Source organism: Gavialis gangeticus, unplaced genomic scaffold (assembly GCF_001723915.1).
Source record: "Gavialis gangeticus isolate Ggan-Ray unplaced genomic scaffold, GavGan_comp1, whole genome shotgun sequence".
NCBI lineage: Eukaryota > Metazoa > Chordata > Crocodylia > Gavialidae > Gavialis > Gavialis gangeticus.
In genome coordinates this window covers 78,233,902-78,250,867 of record NW_017729029.1, presented here as the reverse complement: position 1 = coordinate 78,250,867, position 16,966 = coordinate 78,233,902, and the positions used below count along the sequence as shown (strand labels likewise).

Sequence of the window (16,966 nt, the reverse complement as noted above, 5' to 3'; positions counted from 1 at the left end):
ACCTCCCTTTCTGCTACATGTTGTTAGGGTAGCTTATCATATTTTATGCTTTAAAGTTGCACCTTGCTTACAGAATGGTGAATTACAGTATTGTTTAAAGTTCTCTTTTATATTCAGCCTTATTTAATCACTGCCTTATTTAATCAAGACCTCTTGGTTAAGAGGTGTGCTTGTGATGGGTCTGTTGAACAAAGAAATATGCTGACAGGATAAAATATGGACAGGATGCTGACTGCAGAGAGACCAATCCAAAAGCAAGAGTCATCAAAGGAGTGAAGTTAAAGAAAAGCATAAAAAGGGGAAGCAAGAACATTAAGTGTGTCGTCGTTGTCATCATAAATCCAGCCTTCAACACCTGACTGGACCATCCCAGCTAACTACGCACCCTTTGCTTCAGGAACTGTGTGGCCTGCCTCTTCTGTTGAGCAAAGTAACATCTGGGATTGGGTGAGATCATTGTACAAAGTATTTTTTTCTCTCTGAATATAGAAACTGCTAAGATAATACTTGCTGCACTAATAAAGTTAGACTTTGATTTTAGGACACTGAGTTCTCTGTGTCTGTATTTCTTGTTCCATTTAAGAGTTAACTGTGTTCTAACGATTCCCAGGTACTATCTAGTGAACAGTGGTGCTAACAATGTGTCAGGGTGATTTTAATTCTCCCTCAGAGAGATTTGTTGTTGGCTACAGCCAAGGCTGGGAACTTTGACTGGGGTCCTGCTGGGACCAAAGCCAGAGGTTCTTGGTTAGAGGGTCTTGTCCCACTGCTCAGGGTCAGGCCGACTGCCATATTTGGGGTCAGGACTGAGTTTCTGCCTTCTTCTGTAGTGAGAGGCATGTCCCTCTACCCAGCATCTCTTGAGCATATCTCGATAACAGTTCATAGAAGCAGGACATTGGATGCCATGGTTCCGCTGCTTTATTTGTGGCAGGTATATTGTGTCAGGGTTGACGGTAGTCCTATGTAGAGTTTAGATTATGGATTTGTACGGAATGGTTTGGATAGGGATGATCCTGCCTCAGGCAGGGGATTGAACTAGATGAGCTCTGGAGGTCCCTTCCAGCCCTGCTCCTCTATGACTCTAAGACACGGTACATTACTTTCATCTAGGCTGTATTTCCATAGCTTATTAATGAGAATGTCATAGGAGACTGTGCTAAAATCCTTGTTGAAGTCAAGCCAGACTAAACAATTAGTATGTGGTTAAAGTATCTTGTCTAACAGTACACGGATCTTACTATTCATGAGTCATTCTGCAGTTTAGCTTAATCAGCTTCTGAAATGGACTAAACCAAATATACAAAGCCCCCCGATGTGAATAAAAATGTGTTATCTGGAGGTTGAGGGGATCACAAAATAGCTATTCCTAGTTATTTTCCTAGGTAGACAATGACTTAGTGTTTAAAATCATACTAATATTTTACCCAACAAAAATAAGTGGATTTCTTATTAAAAGCTTTTTATAAAGCAGCAAATATTTTTAAATCAAATTTTCATGTTCAGGTAGTTAGAGGAAACAAATTATTGACTTTTCCTAACAAAAAAGTTATGGTTCTTTAAATAACTGTGTATTGTGCTATAGAAGAGTTGTATATTTAAAATTTACAAGCTGTCTTTGTAAGTTTAAGATGAAACCATTTTCTGGCTTTAAGTCGGTCTTACCTTTAATGTAGGAGAAGATCCAACATAGACTGGCGGTGGATTTCCTTGCCAACCCTGGAGACGATAGATGTGTCCAACACGAGAACAAGGAACAAACAACAACTTTCCTCCACATTGCCAGATCTGCAAGTTCAAACACAAAATGATGTATAATAAGTACAACTACAATTCCAATAGTATGTAAAACAAATTCTTCTTATTACACTGATTGTATAACAGAGAGCCTCACAACAAGTCATTCTTGACTTTAGGACAGAATGAAGACTTGAAATAAAAGGCTGGGGTTCTATCCAGTATGTTCTTCAGCAACTCTATGAAGTATCTTATAAAGTATTTTATAAAGCAGCACCTCAGAATCATGTTTTCAGGATCACATTCCACTATTCTTTGAAAAGGCAGTTATAAATGAGTATATAAAAATGTGTCAGGTTTTATTTTCTTAAATATCAGTTCATATTTCATTTTCACAGATATTATTCTTTCTTTGATGCCCATCCCAATTTTTTTCTAAAGAAAATTATGTGGGAGACACAAGATCATTTAATTATCATGGACCTCTTATACTCAGGATTGTTATAATTATTGTTATTCCAAATAAAAAGTAGGAATGGCTGATGGAACTCACAAAGAAAACTGCCCCTAACTGGGTATGAACCAAAGTAGTAATTTAAGCTACATATTGGCTTTCTTTTAATGGGACTTTGTTATCATCTTCAAAAGATCAAATAAGCAGGTAATGGAAATGCATTTACACACCAATAATATTTTAACATTAAAATGAAAATGGTAAAGAATACTGAACTGATACAGTTTGAAACAATAACAAAACAACCTCACGGAGATCACTCTGCATCACCCATTAATTTAAGGAAAAATACAATTTAAAGACAGTCCAAATAATGCTGCATTTAAATCTTTTATAAGTGAAGATAGGTATGAACCAAACCCATGAAAACTGGGCCATTCTCAATCAGGTCAAATTCCATATGGCCATCAGCCAAGCTTGAAGAACTGAGACCACTGACAGTGTTATTAATTTCATAATTTACTTTCTTCTTCTTATCTTTATTATTCAACTACAGGTTTAAGGGTCCCTGTCAAAACTGTTGGATCATAAAATAAATTTGGTACTTTTACTTCTATTAATCAGGACACTGTTCTCTGGTCTGTCTGCCATTTGAATTCCTGTGAGTGCCCTGAATGTGTTGTTGATGAGTTACTCAGATACAATTTTCTCCACATACAACCTTTCTTTTTGCAAGCGAATATTTAGTTAAAGAATTTTCTATGATGGTGAAGAACTCCAGGATTATTTTTCCTTTCCCAGGAGGACTGGGAAAAGGGAAGAACAAAGACAGGTTTAAGTTTTTGCAGTAGTTTGTATTTAAAGTAATCTGTATTTATGACAATGGAGATTCTATAAATATTTATAATTTTTAGAAGTTCTCATTTGAAGGCAGAGCAATTCGGCTGTTACCTTGTAAGAGATTTCAAAGTTTTCACCGCCCCATATTTGAAGACCTGGATCATAGAGACCCAGTTCAAAAAAGAAATCACGTTCAATGGCAAACAATCCACCAGCCATTGCAGGAGACCTAAGAGAAAGAGCCACAAAAATAATTCCTTTAGCCAACAGAACATGAGAGTCTTTTGGAAAAAAAATAAATTTAATGTAAGGTTCAATTTGCTGTTAATACATGATAAAGATTAGATGAATGGCAGTACATGTAGGTATTGTAAAGCTTTGTTTCAAGCTTGCTGCAATTCTTTCGATTTGTGTAATTTTTTAAAAAAAATAATTGATTTCATTGCTATTGTAAATTTCACAGAATACTGGCCAGTAGTATTCTGTTAACCAAATTAAATCTACAGTTATACCCTATTAATTACATCAGAAGAACCATTGCACCATTTCTTGATGCAGTTTAAAGCATGTCCAGTAGGAGAATAGACCCTATTAGGAAACAATTTGTGTTCTGAGAAGCTGCCACCTTGAAACCTCACTACACAACAAGAGATCTGTTACAGAGCTCTATTAAAAAATCAATATAACAACCATGGAAGAAAGATCAGGCAGAAAATTTAATTTATAATTACGGAGGCTGGAAAAGTAAGTTTTATGGAATTTTTACAACGTCAAGTTGTACAGGTTTCAAATTAAACGTTACTGTTTAAAAATTGGTTTTTGCCAAAAATAGGTCTACAAACCAAGATTTTTACATCACTAAGAACTGTTACATGAAAAGATGTTGTCCATTCCACTTGAATATTCTACCACTATGACTGCAATCAAAGTTCTTTGTCAACTTGCTAGTAGTACCTGAGAATGTGAATCTAGTTTGCCTATTTAATTGAACATCTTTTGCCCCAGGCCTAAAAAGCCAAGAAGAAAAGAAAATGAGTTAAGCTTCACACACCTCTGCAAATCAAGCAGTTTATCTTTAAAAGCCACAGAATTGTTCCTGGTCACCAAAGTAATCTGTGGCACAGCTATGAATTGAAACCAAGTTTTTAAGACCTGAGATAAACAATGTTTTCTGGTGGCAAGTTGGAATGACCTAGCTTGGGTCCAAGGCAGGCACATGCTGCTTCTCTCTGCCACCTGGTTGCGATGTGGCATGGGTGAGGCGTCCAGCTGTTCAGCCACAGACAAAGTCCCCCAACTGCAGGCCAGATTTGTGTCACAGGCTGTTGGTAGTTAACTTTTGCTCTAGACTATCTTTTTAAGATTTCTGAATTTTTAGTTGATATAGTATATCATTTTAATATTAGTGGCAGCATATTCCCCTTCTGCACATAAACGTAAGACTGAGCAAGTTAATAAAACAAGAAGTATTAGAATTAGCTCATGCTTTCTGAGTCAACCACAAGGATGGCTGGTTACAAATGTTATGGATCTATTACTCCCAACCAGTGCAAATCCTTGTTCAGATGTATGGGGAGTTCTTTTTATGTTTCCATTTACTATACCACTTACTATAGTGCAGGGGTCGGCAATCTTTTTGGGCAGAGTGCCAAAAGCACCTGCAACCTTGACTTGGAAGATATTGCCATGCTAGGGGCAGATGGCAGGACAGTGGGGGGGCATAATCTTTGTTGTGGCTTTGCAGCCCCAGCCACTTTCCTGCTGTCTGCCCCAAGGCATGTGCGCCAAGTAAAATGCCTTCACGTGCCACACTCTGGCATGCATGCCTGGGGTTGCGTACCCCTGCTAGACTGCGTTTCTAAATTGCTGCCATGTCACATGGATCCTTCAGATATCAGAGAGCTGATAAATGTGATAGGACACCTTACATTTTACTATACTTTCGTTTTTTCTGTTCAGGGAAAAAATAACTAGTTTATCTTCCTACATTATTTTATGAAAATGTATACTTTGCTTTACTTGATTCATTCTGCCACACAGTAAAATGCATCTACTTTGGATATATATTAGGATAAGGATGTTTTCAGGAAGTGATGTATTTTTGTTTCAATTAATATTTTTAATTATTATCTCCAGAGCTTTTCTAAAAACAGTTCAAATAGCTATTTTTGTTGTGTATGCAAAATGTGATCTCAACCTTTACCAGCACTAAACTAATATTATTAACTTTTCAATGTGGACAGCATTCTTCTCTTACATACCATGAAGTACTGAAGAGACCAAATCTTCATAATATTCTTGCATGTTTTGCCATTTTCACAAGTCACAGGATGAGTGCCAAGTGAAGCATTAATTAGTTCTCACAACTTGTTCGAACCACGTATAAAACTAGATAAAGCACAACTTTCTAGAGCTGCAAAGATTATATTCAGATACATGTAATCTTGGTTACAGGGTTAGACTAGTGTAAAGGAAAAGCAGAGCAGAACCATAGCCTCTTAAGTAGTCTTGAAAGAAGTTCAGAAACCCATATTTTAAGCAAAAATTAAAATGTATTTTTTTGTTGGAACAATATATCCCTCATGTATTAAAGGAAATAGGTTTGACTATATTAAAATCACTAGGCTCCTCCCACAAGAGAGAATGGAATTCTGTTTAGCTGATACTTTGCAGAGGGCTAACGAATTGTCTTAAGATTTTAAACCAATGAGTGTCTTTTTAAAAGGTCAGATGTGACCTTTTAGTTTATTGGCTTTTGATACATGCACATAAAAGCTATATGCACACTTTCAAGAGTGATAGTAAACTACAGATTTTATGAGCTAAAAACTATTTTTGAACACTCATGGCATGCTTATTATGGATCAAATAAGTAAACAGTTATTATTGTTCCCTGCATTACCAGTCAATTTTAGTAGTTTACAAATTTTGGTAAGTCAATACATTTGGAAACTGAAACATACAAATGATTTACTTTGCCAAATAAAAATCATTAATCTAAAATACATCCTATATTTTGCTTGCAGTGTTAATTAGATAAAAACAGAGGTGGAGAGGTACAAGAAAGCAGCACAGATACAACCGAAAGATGCTCTTTTTTTTTTTTTTTTTGGACACAGCATCTACAGTTGTTAGGAGCATTAAAAAAAAAAAAACCCAAGCTAGAAGAACCCGCAACTCTTTAGTAAATCAGTATCTACTTAAGAAAGGAAAAATGTGTAAGTGATTTAGTGATTACCGATACGGTTCAGTTTTGGTCTTTCTCATTTCCTTTTCTCGCTTGGACAAAGGCACCCTCTTCCATAGCATACTCCAATCCCATGCTCCTCTAGCAAACCCATCTTCGTCACCACCCCCTTGTGGTACAATCTCATAAGTGTTGCCCTCTATGACATCTATAAGCGGCACAGTGCATGTGGTTCTGCAGGATTGTGGATGGCGGCAGGGAGGATGAGGTTAAAGTAGGTACATGGACCCATATGGTACATTTATGTGAATCAGAGTACATGGGAAAAGAAGGGGGAAAAATGACAGGGTTTAGATATTCATTCATTACAATTCACAGAATGAAAAACAGCACTCTTTACCGATAAGGCTCAGTTTTATGTTTTCTTTTGGCCTTTTCCTTGTGGCTTAATGGAATACGTTTCCACAGCAAACTCCAGTCCCAGGCCCCTCTGGCAAAACCATCTTCATCCCCACCTTGCTGTGGCTCAATGGAATAATCATTCCCATCTATATAATCTATTAGGGGCACAGTACATGTAGTTCTGAAACATTTACAGGAGGGGAAGAAAGAGCAGAATACAATTTAAGAAAGGTAATCTGTCTAATCTAATAGATCCACTATTAACTTTTTACTATTTCTATAATGCAACTGAAAAATTATGTGTAAAGATCAGGAAGATACTTTCCAATACATGTGTTATTGTAAGAGTGTCAAATGCATACTGGAAATATTTATTTCCTGACAAGGGGCTCTTAATAAAATATCTCCTATGGCCATAAAGAAAAAAATGGAAGCTTTGGTAAATATTTAGTATTTTCCTATCTATATTGAAATTCAAGAAATTTCACTACAGTGAAACAATAAGAAAAATAAAAGTCTTGCTCTTATTTTTGCAACTATAGACTTTAACTATCCAAGACTGCTGTATATAATTTCCTTATAAACACAGTCTTTTGGAAAAAATATTGCTTTGTTAAACCATGAAAGTGTTTCAGTACTGGTTTTTAAACATACTGGCCAAACACATTCTTAAGTTCACAGGGGGTTTAATGACCTGAAAAGTTTCATTACATCAAATTTTAGTACTCACATACACTCTCTCTCTCTCCTTTCCACCTTTCTCCCTGCCACTCCCAGGCTTGTACTCCCAGTTTAGATACCATCTTTTTGCTCAGCTTTAATAACAATCTTGTTTATGTAGGTTCCTCCTTTGCCCCAAGTAAGAAAATTAGATTATTTCTAATAGGGTTTATAAGAAAGAATTAAGGAAAAACTAGTTGGCTGCTTTGTATTCCCCTTTCTTCAATTCCCCAATTAAAATAAGCTATATATTATTTGCATGACTATTTTACTTGTTATAAGACAAAATCTTCTACTCTGAGTGATTACACAATAACTGTAATACAAACAATACCCTAGATATGGCTGAAACATGTAGATTGTTACTGTGGCTTTTTTTCTTCCTAGAGTAGAATTCCGAGATATAGAAACTAACAGGAAAGCATTACCTGTCCTTAGATATAGGAGCTACAAGTGGTGCATACCAATTAACTCCCACCTCACAATGGGCATCAAGGTAAATCAAAACCTTTAAAAACAAAACAAAAAAGAGGGAGAGATATAATCTTTGGAGATTTTTCTATACCAATGACACCGATTCAATAAAGCTTATCATTTTAAATTTCTGATACACATATGCATTTAAAAAATTACACAATAATGTCTTAAGAGTTTAACCTTGACTTACTTGAATAATATTCACAATATAATACCAACAGTTTTATGCATCTGTTTAAATTAAAAGATTTTTTTAAATTTATCAAACATTTTCTACCTGTCCAAGTTTAGCCTTCTGGGCTCCAATGCTTCTAGCTTGAATTAAACCTTCTCTCCTCTCATTTCGAAATACCTTTACAAGGCCATTCCACTGCTTAATATACTCCTCTAGTCTTTCTTTTAAGTGTGCTATCAAATAATAAAAAAAAAAAAAGTTTTCCACGTTATAATTATAACCTTTGCACTTACAGAACTAAGTGAACATAACTGACCAGAGCTAACAAGTCTAGAAAGTTAAAACTCAAAATCATCTCAGATAAATATTCTGCAAACTATTGATCACAACCTGCTACTTAAGTGGGATGACACCTAGATTTGAAATTCTTTGATTTTACAGTAGGAGCTACATGAGATAGTAACTGCACTCTATCAATTTGACCGTAAGACAAGAGGACTGACAAATTCATATTTTTCCGTTAATACATGGGATGTCAAGTTTCAGTTTTTACTCACATCCAATAAATTTGAGTAACATACAAATCAAATACAGGAAGTAAAGTGTTCATTATAACCAACTTGTACCATGTCATATTTGACAGGAAGTGATGGAAGAATCCATGACTTCACTTGACACAATAGCTGAAGGAAGAAACACGCAGTAAATTCTTCTGAGCAAGCAGTCCATGACTATTCACTAACTCACCTCATGATTTTGACTTGATATAAATTAATTGTGCTAATGTGTACAAAATCTTTGTTAAATTTTGTGTTTGGCTCCTAAAGCTGCTGGGAACTTGAGCGAAAACTCCAAAAGGCCCAGATTTCTGCCCACCTTCCCCAGCTACACACAAGACCATACTAGCCAAGTCCATCTCTGATTGAGTATTGTTTTTTAAGTAGAAACTGTATTTAATTAAAGGAAAATGACTAAGGGGACTAGATTGTGGTTCAACACCTGATGATCAAATCACAAGGACAAGCATAAAGTGAAAAAGATGGAAAACTACTGATGACAGCTAGAAGCATCATGAAGTATAAATGAAGGTTTAAGAAAGGGTAGAAGATAGGTTGTATAGCAAGGCATTTTCCAGCCCCCTCTACAGCTGTCTTTCTAAGGCTGACCCACTGAACCTGACATTTAATAGTAATTGAATAAAATGGGTGGAGACCAATAGGGAAGTTTCTGCCCAGTGGGAGTTGAGCACCCAGGCTAGAACCCAGGGAGACCTCCCAGTCAGAACAGCATCCATCTCATTGAGTCACATTGTTCCTGGTCCCACCTTTGGCTGTCCAGGGGAGGGGATGCCTCAAGGGGAGGGTATAATGCCTAACCTGGGACCTTGTGGCTGGACCACTGTATTGGAAAGCAGGAGATACAGGCCTAGAACCTGGACCTTTCACTGCATCTAACACCAACTAGCTGTGGATTTTTGCCTGACTACAGTTGGGACACATGCACGAGATTCTATGATTCTATACCTGGGCAAGCATTTGGCAGCACAATCCTACCCAACCAAAGCCTAGCCCTGCTGAGTGTACTTAGTTGAGTAGCTGAGCAGACATCTGTACAACTAAATTGTGCCCAGAATTGAACCGCAAAATATACATGCCAAAACCGGCACTTGTGCACCTAAGTTAATTAAGCTGTTCAGATTTGTTTACAGAGAACACCTTAACTTTAGTCTCATGGATTCCTACATTTTACTTCATCTTTGATTAAAAAAACAAACACACCTATCAATAGAGATTGCAATTTAAATTAACAAGAGGGTACTTGCCTAAATAATTGCAATGAAAAAGCAAAACACAACTACATTTGTTTCAGTGATCATATACCAAGAAGAGAATTTTTTTTAACCCTCTCTCTTTGTACTACTCGTCCGGACAAAACTTCCATAAAAGATTTCTAGAAATTTCATAGTAAAAATAGGCAGGCACAACATTTGACACACCCTTGTCTTCCTCTCTTTGTAAGTCTATTTTAAATATGTGTGTTACAAACATTTCACAGGGACATAAGCTGAGCTAGAAAAAGAAAATTTAATCTGTAAGACATAGCGTACATAGTGTGATCAGAAATTTAGAGAATACATAAACTACAAGTTACTGGGTCATCCTAAACAAGTGCCAGTAAAATCTTTATATCAGACCATTATGTATTCTATCTATGGCATACTATATGCTACAGAAAAACTGTCAAGAATGCTCTAGAGACTTTTTAAATACTGAGTAATTTTCAAATCTTTCTGCCTGTGAAGCAGCATGCTTTAGTTATCTCTGTGCAAGGGTCAAAGGGAGCCATAAAATCCTTTAACACCAATTGTGGAAAGCTTTCCTGAAGTACAAGTATCAAGGCTTTAAAGTTAATTAACTTACTCTTCCAGCTCTAGGAGTGAGTTCCAGTTCCCAGTGAAAGGTCATGAATTTCCCCTTTCCTAATATTACAGGGTTCCAAGGTCTAGCTTTGTAAAATCTCAAGAGAGTAGACTCTACAGGCTTTACATCTAGAAAGGAAGTCACTGGCCTAGCAAAATATAGAAATAAATCAAATACAGTTATTTGATGTCTTTAAAACTTAAATAGGTGGTGTGAAAGGGGAAAAAAGGAAAAAACCTTTTAGAAATAAATCAGAAAATATTGAGTCCAATTTCCCCAGATTTTGTTGCACTCTCAAAATTTAATGCAGAGGCTAACATAATATTTAACAAAGATTCAAATATTCATCCAAATGTACTGATAAAAAGCAAAGTTATAAAAAACCTAACTAAATCTCTTCCCCTCTCATCTGTTCAGATTTTGCCTGATTGATTTGCTTGCCATCTGTATTTTTCTAGTTCTCAGTTATGGTAGTTCCTCCTACATCAGTTATTGTTGTGAATTTCTGTTACTGTACTACCACTAATGCAGGGCCACGCATGTTAATGATCAGACCACCAGCACAGATAGGACCCTCATGTTAAATGATATTTGTAGCACTCTGTAATACAAACGTACTCTGATCACAATTACATGAGTCAGTAAAAACACTGGAGCCAAGTGTAGGCTCTTTCTCTTGCTTCTTTTACCTTATAGGGAGCTGCACCAGGGGTACTACAAGAATGGGATTTAACACAAGTGGTTAGTAGAAACACAAACTAATATCGCATGAGGACTACTGAAATACCAACACTTAAAGTCTGTGGCTGGTATAAATCAGTGGCTCCAAATGAAGCTGTAACAATTTAGCCCAGCTGAAAATCTGGCCCTTTTTCATCAGGAAGGATATTATGGCCTTGGATCAGCAAGGAACGTTAGCCGAAGCCAAACTCTAAACATCCATCCCACTGACTTCAGTGGAACTATTCTCAGGATTAAAGTTAGATAAGTACTTAAGTACTTGAATCACGGCTTAAATGCAAAAAGGTGATAATGGAGCACTGAGTCTTACAGGAAAACTAGAGAAGGTTTAGGAAATATCTGAAGTTAAGGGTCCTGTAACAATATTTAAAATTAACCATTTCCTTTGTCATCAGACACATTTATAACAAAAGAAGATAAAAATTAATCTACACTCATAAAAAAGGAAGAAAATGTTGGAATTTATGCACTCCTCATTAGATTAACATCCAGTTAATCTAAGAATTTCCATTTATAATATTAGACCTGTGGGAGCTTTATTAACTTGACAATGACTTGCAGTAATCACTGTTTTTCTCTACTTTTGACAAATCAAATTAGCAAAAAGAAATAAATAAAACACAAAAGAAAGAGAAACCCAACAATCTGGAAATTCTTTATAATGAAAAAATATCTTACCCAGAAGAGAAAAAAGAATACAGAAGAGAGAATAAGACGACAGTTGTTCAGCAAGAAAACTACTACCAACAGATTATAAAACAAATCGTTCTGAAAACATTAAAGATGAATGAACAGTAAACTGTTTCTTCTCCACAACTAAAAGGGAATAATTCCCATAAATACAAGCCACATAATAATGGGTACCCTTTACAATCTTCTATAATTTTGAATGTGTGTGTTCAATAGTACTGCCAACAGCAACATATTACCTTAACTTTTTTCTGGGGGAGATAGGAAAATGATGTAAAAACTGTTCACAAATTCTCTTCTGTCCACATAAGAGCTCCATTCCCCATTACTAAACTACCAGTACAACTTATTCAGCACACAGAGCTCCTGAATAAGGGCTCAAGTTTCTCAAACAACTTTGTCTGGTAGTTTCATTTAACAAGTTGTACAGGAAGTTGTGTCCAGACAGTCTCTGATGGCTGGAATGGCAGTTATAATCCATGTTTGAAACAGGTGGAGAAAGGAGAAAATTCTGAAGCTAACATCTCTAACTACTGCCTGAGTACTACTTTGTGTTGACTAAAAAAGTATAAATATACCATTGCAATTATTTGCCTAATTTAGATTTCATAACAACTTCTTCAGCAACCACAGTTCTGATCCATATCTCAGCAGCATATTTGTCTTTATTGTTTTCATATAGCTCAGCATACCCATACCCTCATTGTCTTATTACATCCCTTGGTTGCAATAGAAAGAAAAAACATGAAACAAAATCCAAGAGTGATTTGGATTGCAAAATAAAGTCAATTGATTATTCCTATGCTACTTAAGTGTGCACCCTAGAATAGATGTTTCTTTATAGTATTATATTTGAGTACTGGCACAGTTAGGGGGGTCATAACATTTCATTCTGAGCTTAGTATCTGATGAAATAGGCATAACTTCTCAAAATTTTGCAGCAGCCCAATTAAAAAAATACAGCATAAATATATTATGAACATTACATTATAACCATAACTGTATTGTTAAATTATGAATTAGTTATTAGTTGATTAGATCCTTATAATTATATTACACTCATCCCATAGCCACCACCATTGTGGCCAGGCGGATCTGCACTGTGCCAGATTGGGAAGTGGCTTTGGCAAAAGTGTGTTTTCTTGCTGCAGTCCTTCCCAGTCTAACCCTGCACAGTGTCTTCTGAAAAGAGGAGGTACATGGTGCAGATGGAACTGCCCCATGTGCCTCTCTTCAAGAGGCCCATTTATTTCCAAGCTGCTGCTGCCACAGGTTGAAACTGCCCCATATGCCTTGATTTTCTGGAGACACATGGAGCTCAACTGAGAAGCTGCAGCAGAGGCAGCACATCTGACTGCACTACATTATACAGGCAGGTGTGCTGCTTCTGCTTTAGCTCTTCTGGGTTCAGCTCGTGTCAAGAAGGGAGAAGCAGCTAAAGCAGGAGCTTTATAGACTTACTTATTCCATTGTGATATATACCAACTCAATGAATGAACAAGATAGGAATAATTGGTCAGGCTCTGAAGATACTAGCTCTGAATAAGAGAACCACCATACTAAATCAAAACCAATGTAACATTCTCTCTCTCTCAATGTCCAGTACAAGGTATATCAGAAAAGTGTAAAAAGCCAGTGCCTTATTTACAAATTAAACTTTCCTGTAATTGTAAATATTCTCATCCACACAAAACACCCATTTTGTTTTTTTTACTACTACTAAGCACTGCCAAAATACAATTTTGTGATACTCAGTTCCACAGGCTCATTATGCGTTACATAAAATATGCATTTTCTCTATTCAGTTTTAAAATTCAAACCAACCTTTTCTTATATATCATTCCTCCAATTCTTCTCTCAAATCAGCTCTACTTTGCACTAGACATTAACATTTCAATACTAGAAAAGTCTGTGCACGTGCACGTATATATCAATATATATAACACATGTTATACATTTAAATAATACACTGTGTACAGTATATTTATTCCCTTCTTGCTTGCGACAAGTGAAAAGGAAGATGGGTAGGAAAGTATATGAGCATCTGAAAGCTTTGCTGACATGCTCCCATAGAATCATAAAAAATAGGGTTGGATGGGAGTTCAGGAGGTCCTTTAAGTCCAACTCCCTGCTTAAAGCAGGACCATCCTCAACTACATCATCCCAGCCAAGGCATTGTCTAAGCTGGGTCTTAAAAACCTCAGAGGATGGGAGAGTCCATAATCTCTCCGAGTAACCTGCTCCACTGTTTTAATACCCTCCTACTGAGAAAGTTCTTCCTAATATCCAACATAAACTTACCTTGCTGCAATGTGGGACCATTGCTTCTTGTTCTGTCATCTGCCACCACTGAGAAAAGTCTAGCTCCATCCTCCTTTGAACCCTGCTTCAAGTTACTATTAAATCGCTTCTCAGTCTTCTCTAGACTAAATACATCCAGTTCTCTCAGCCTCTCCTCATAAGTCATGTGCCCCCAGCCCCCTTACCATTTTCATTGCCCTCCACTGGACTCTCTCCATTTTTTCCACATCCTTTCTCTAGTGGGGGGCCCAAAATTGAACACAGTACTCCAGATGTGGCCTCACCAGTGCTGAACAGACGGAAATAATCACTTTCCTTGACCAGTATGCCATTAATTAGCCTTCTTGGCAACAAGGGCACACTGTCAGCTCATATTCAAGCTTACTGTCCACTGTAACCCACATGTCTTTTTCTGCAGAGCTGATGCCCAGCCAGACAGCCCCCAGCTCCCTGGTGCATGGGATTGTTCCATCTTCAGTGCAGGACTTGACACTTGTCCTTGTTGAACCTCATGAGATTTCTTTTGGCCCAGTCCTCCAATTTGTTGAGGTCACTCAGAATCCTAGCCCTACCCTCCTGCACATGTACTACCCCGCACCTCTGCTCAGCTTGGTGTCATCTGCAAACTTGCTGAGAGTGCACTTACAGGTTGGTGATGAAGATACTGAACAAAACTGGCCCCAAGACCAACCCCTGGGGCACTCCACTGGACACTGGCTGCCAACTAGACATCGAGCCATTGATTACTACACTCTGAGCCCAATGCTACAGCCATGAGGTCATTTTATGTAAAGTGTGTATAAGAACTTGTTTTTCTTTCAAAGACCTATAAGAAATGACACATTCAAAATGTCCTTATAACATTTTTTAAATACAAAAAATATTATACCAACTATGTACATTTTCACTAATCTTAGTCAAGTTTGAAATACAGCAAAATTTAAGCCAAAAATGTAAATAGCATAAAATATCCTTCTCATCAAAATTAGCATCATCTTTTTTGTAATACTATTCTAAAAAACTATCTAGGATGATAGCTATTAGGGCATGCTAATTAACCAGTGTCCACAACATCCTACTTGATAATTCTATGGGGAGAAGAAACCTGATGTAAATATATATACTTAGAACACAGATACATGCATTTAGACCCAGCTTTTTTCCTTATCAAAGCAATTCATTGAAACTTAGTTTGCATCTTAATGATAGCTAAAAATGACTACATAATGACATATTTTTCTTGGATAATTGAATACAATTCACATAAAAGGACAATAAATCCAAGAAATGCTTTAAAAATGAATTTTTTTTTTTTTTTTTTTTTAATAGATAGCATTACCTTTGTTACTGAAATCATCAATGAGTACAATTTCTGCCAAATACTTCCTTGGTGTTCTTTTAATTATGCTGTGTACTGTTCTCATGAGTGTGGACCATCCTTCATTATGGAAGACAATGATAACACTGGACGTGAGTAGGTTCTCATCATAATGCCAATATTTGCATCTGTAAAATAATTTATCCTGTTACACTTAGATTCTTTGTTAATGTTAGTCAATAATGTGTCTGTACAAATGAAATTTTAACTCATACTTTTGCTTTAGATGAAAGATAATCAGAATCACAGCACAGAATAGCATTACAGTATCATACAATCATGAGATTTTAAGACCAGAAGGGAGAATTATGATCATCTTGCCTGATCTCCTATATAACATGCCTATAAAAAAAACAGCATCCAGGGTTTTGAAAAATCTTTAAAATTTTTAAATCTTTAACACTGAAAAACCAGAAATTTAGAGTAAAGGAAGTAGTCTAATGTTTCCATTTGTATTACTTGTTTAGAATACAAAACTTAGGCTACTAGATCACTATTATGAACTTATTAAATGGATTGTTGCCCACTCCATCTTAAAGCTGCAGTTTAAACAATCCATTCAGAATTGAACACATTTAAATATATAGTAATTCAATAAGCAGAAAAGACAGAAGTGCAGCAGCTGCATATGAAAAACTCAGGTGCCAGCTGCTGAACATAGTTTTTATAGTGAAGAAAGCACTGGTAGAAAACTGCTGCTTAAAGAGCAGAAAGCACTGGTAGAGTTGCTTAAAGAGATTTTATCTTTGCTGTAGAAAAAAAATTTAGCCACTGGCAATCACTGGTACATATAAACTGTCAGCTGTAATGAACAACAGCTAGCACTGTCCTAAAACCTAACCCCTCCTCCCAACCCCAAAAGAAAAATGAAACACCGTACGTTTTTACTAGATCTACTTCTGGTGACTTGCCCAATTCTGTGCAACTGTAAAATGTTTTTAAACAAATAAAACAACAATGAACATATAAGCCACCAAGAACAAATTCAACCATGGCCCAATAAGGCCACCTTCTTTTTAAATACATACAATGAGAAAACAAACATTAAGTGCATTGAAAAGTTCAAGCAATGAAAGCAAACTGTGAGACCTAACAGACCAACCATTTTTAGAAAAAAACAAAGACTTTGTGGGCCATTTTAGAATCACAGAGCATAATGCAAGCTAATACCATATTTACCTGAATTCAAGATGACTTCAAAGTTAATACAACCTCCCCAGTAATGAGATACTATTCATGGAAAATGTATACATTTGTTATAAATTTTCCATGCATAGAATCTAATTATTGGAGAGTCATCTTAAATTTGTCCCGTTAACCACTGCAACAGGGAAAACACTTGCAGGAATACAGGGTAGTCAGGCAGCCTACTCCCTGCCCCCAACTCCACTTGCCTCTCCTGCTACATAACCCCAATTCCTTGGTGGCTGCCCCACCCCCCAGG

At 36.5% G+C, this 16,966-nt stretch overlaps 1 protein-coding gene across 1 annotated transcript in view; it reads right to left on the bottom strand.

Annotated features, from left to right (window-relative positions):
* GALNT7 (polypeptide N-acetylgalactosaminyltransferase 7) overlaps window positions 1–16,966 on the bottom strand; it is a 126,851-nt gene that overhangs the window by 16,516 nt on the left and 93,369 nt on the right. Inside the window, exons 3-8 of the mRNA XM_019521785.1 lie at window positions 15,484–15,650; window positions 8,095–8,225; window positions 7,769–7,848; window positions 6,619–6,801; window positions 3,143–3,260; window positions 1,666–1,788 (exon numbers count right to left, since the gene is read on the bottom strand). Coding sequence (XP_019377330.1) covers window positions 1,666–1,788; window positions 3,143–3,260; window positions 6,619–6,801; window positions 7,769–7,848; window positions 8,095–8,225; window positions 15,484–15,650 — 802 coding nt within the window. The remainder of the gene's footprint in view (window positions 1–1,665; window positions 1,789–3,142; window positions 3,261–6,618; window positions 6,802–7,768; window positions 7,849–8,094; window positions 8,226–15,483; window positions 15,651–16,966) is intronic.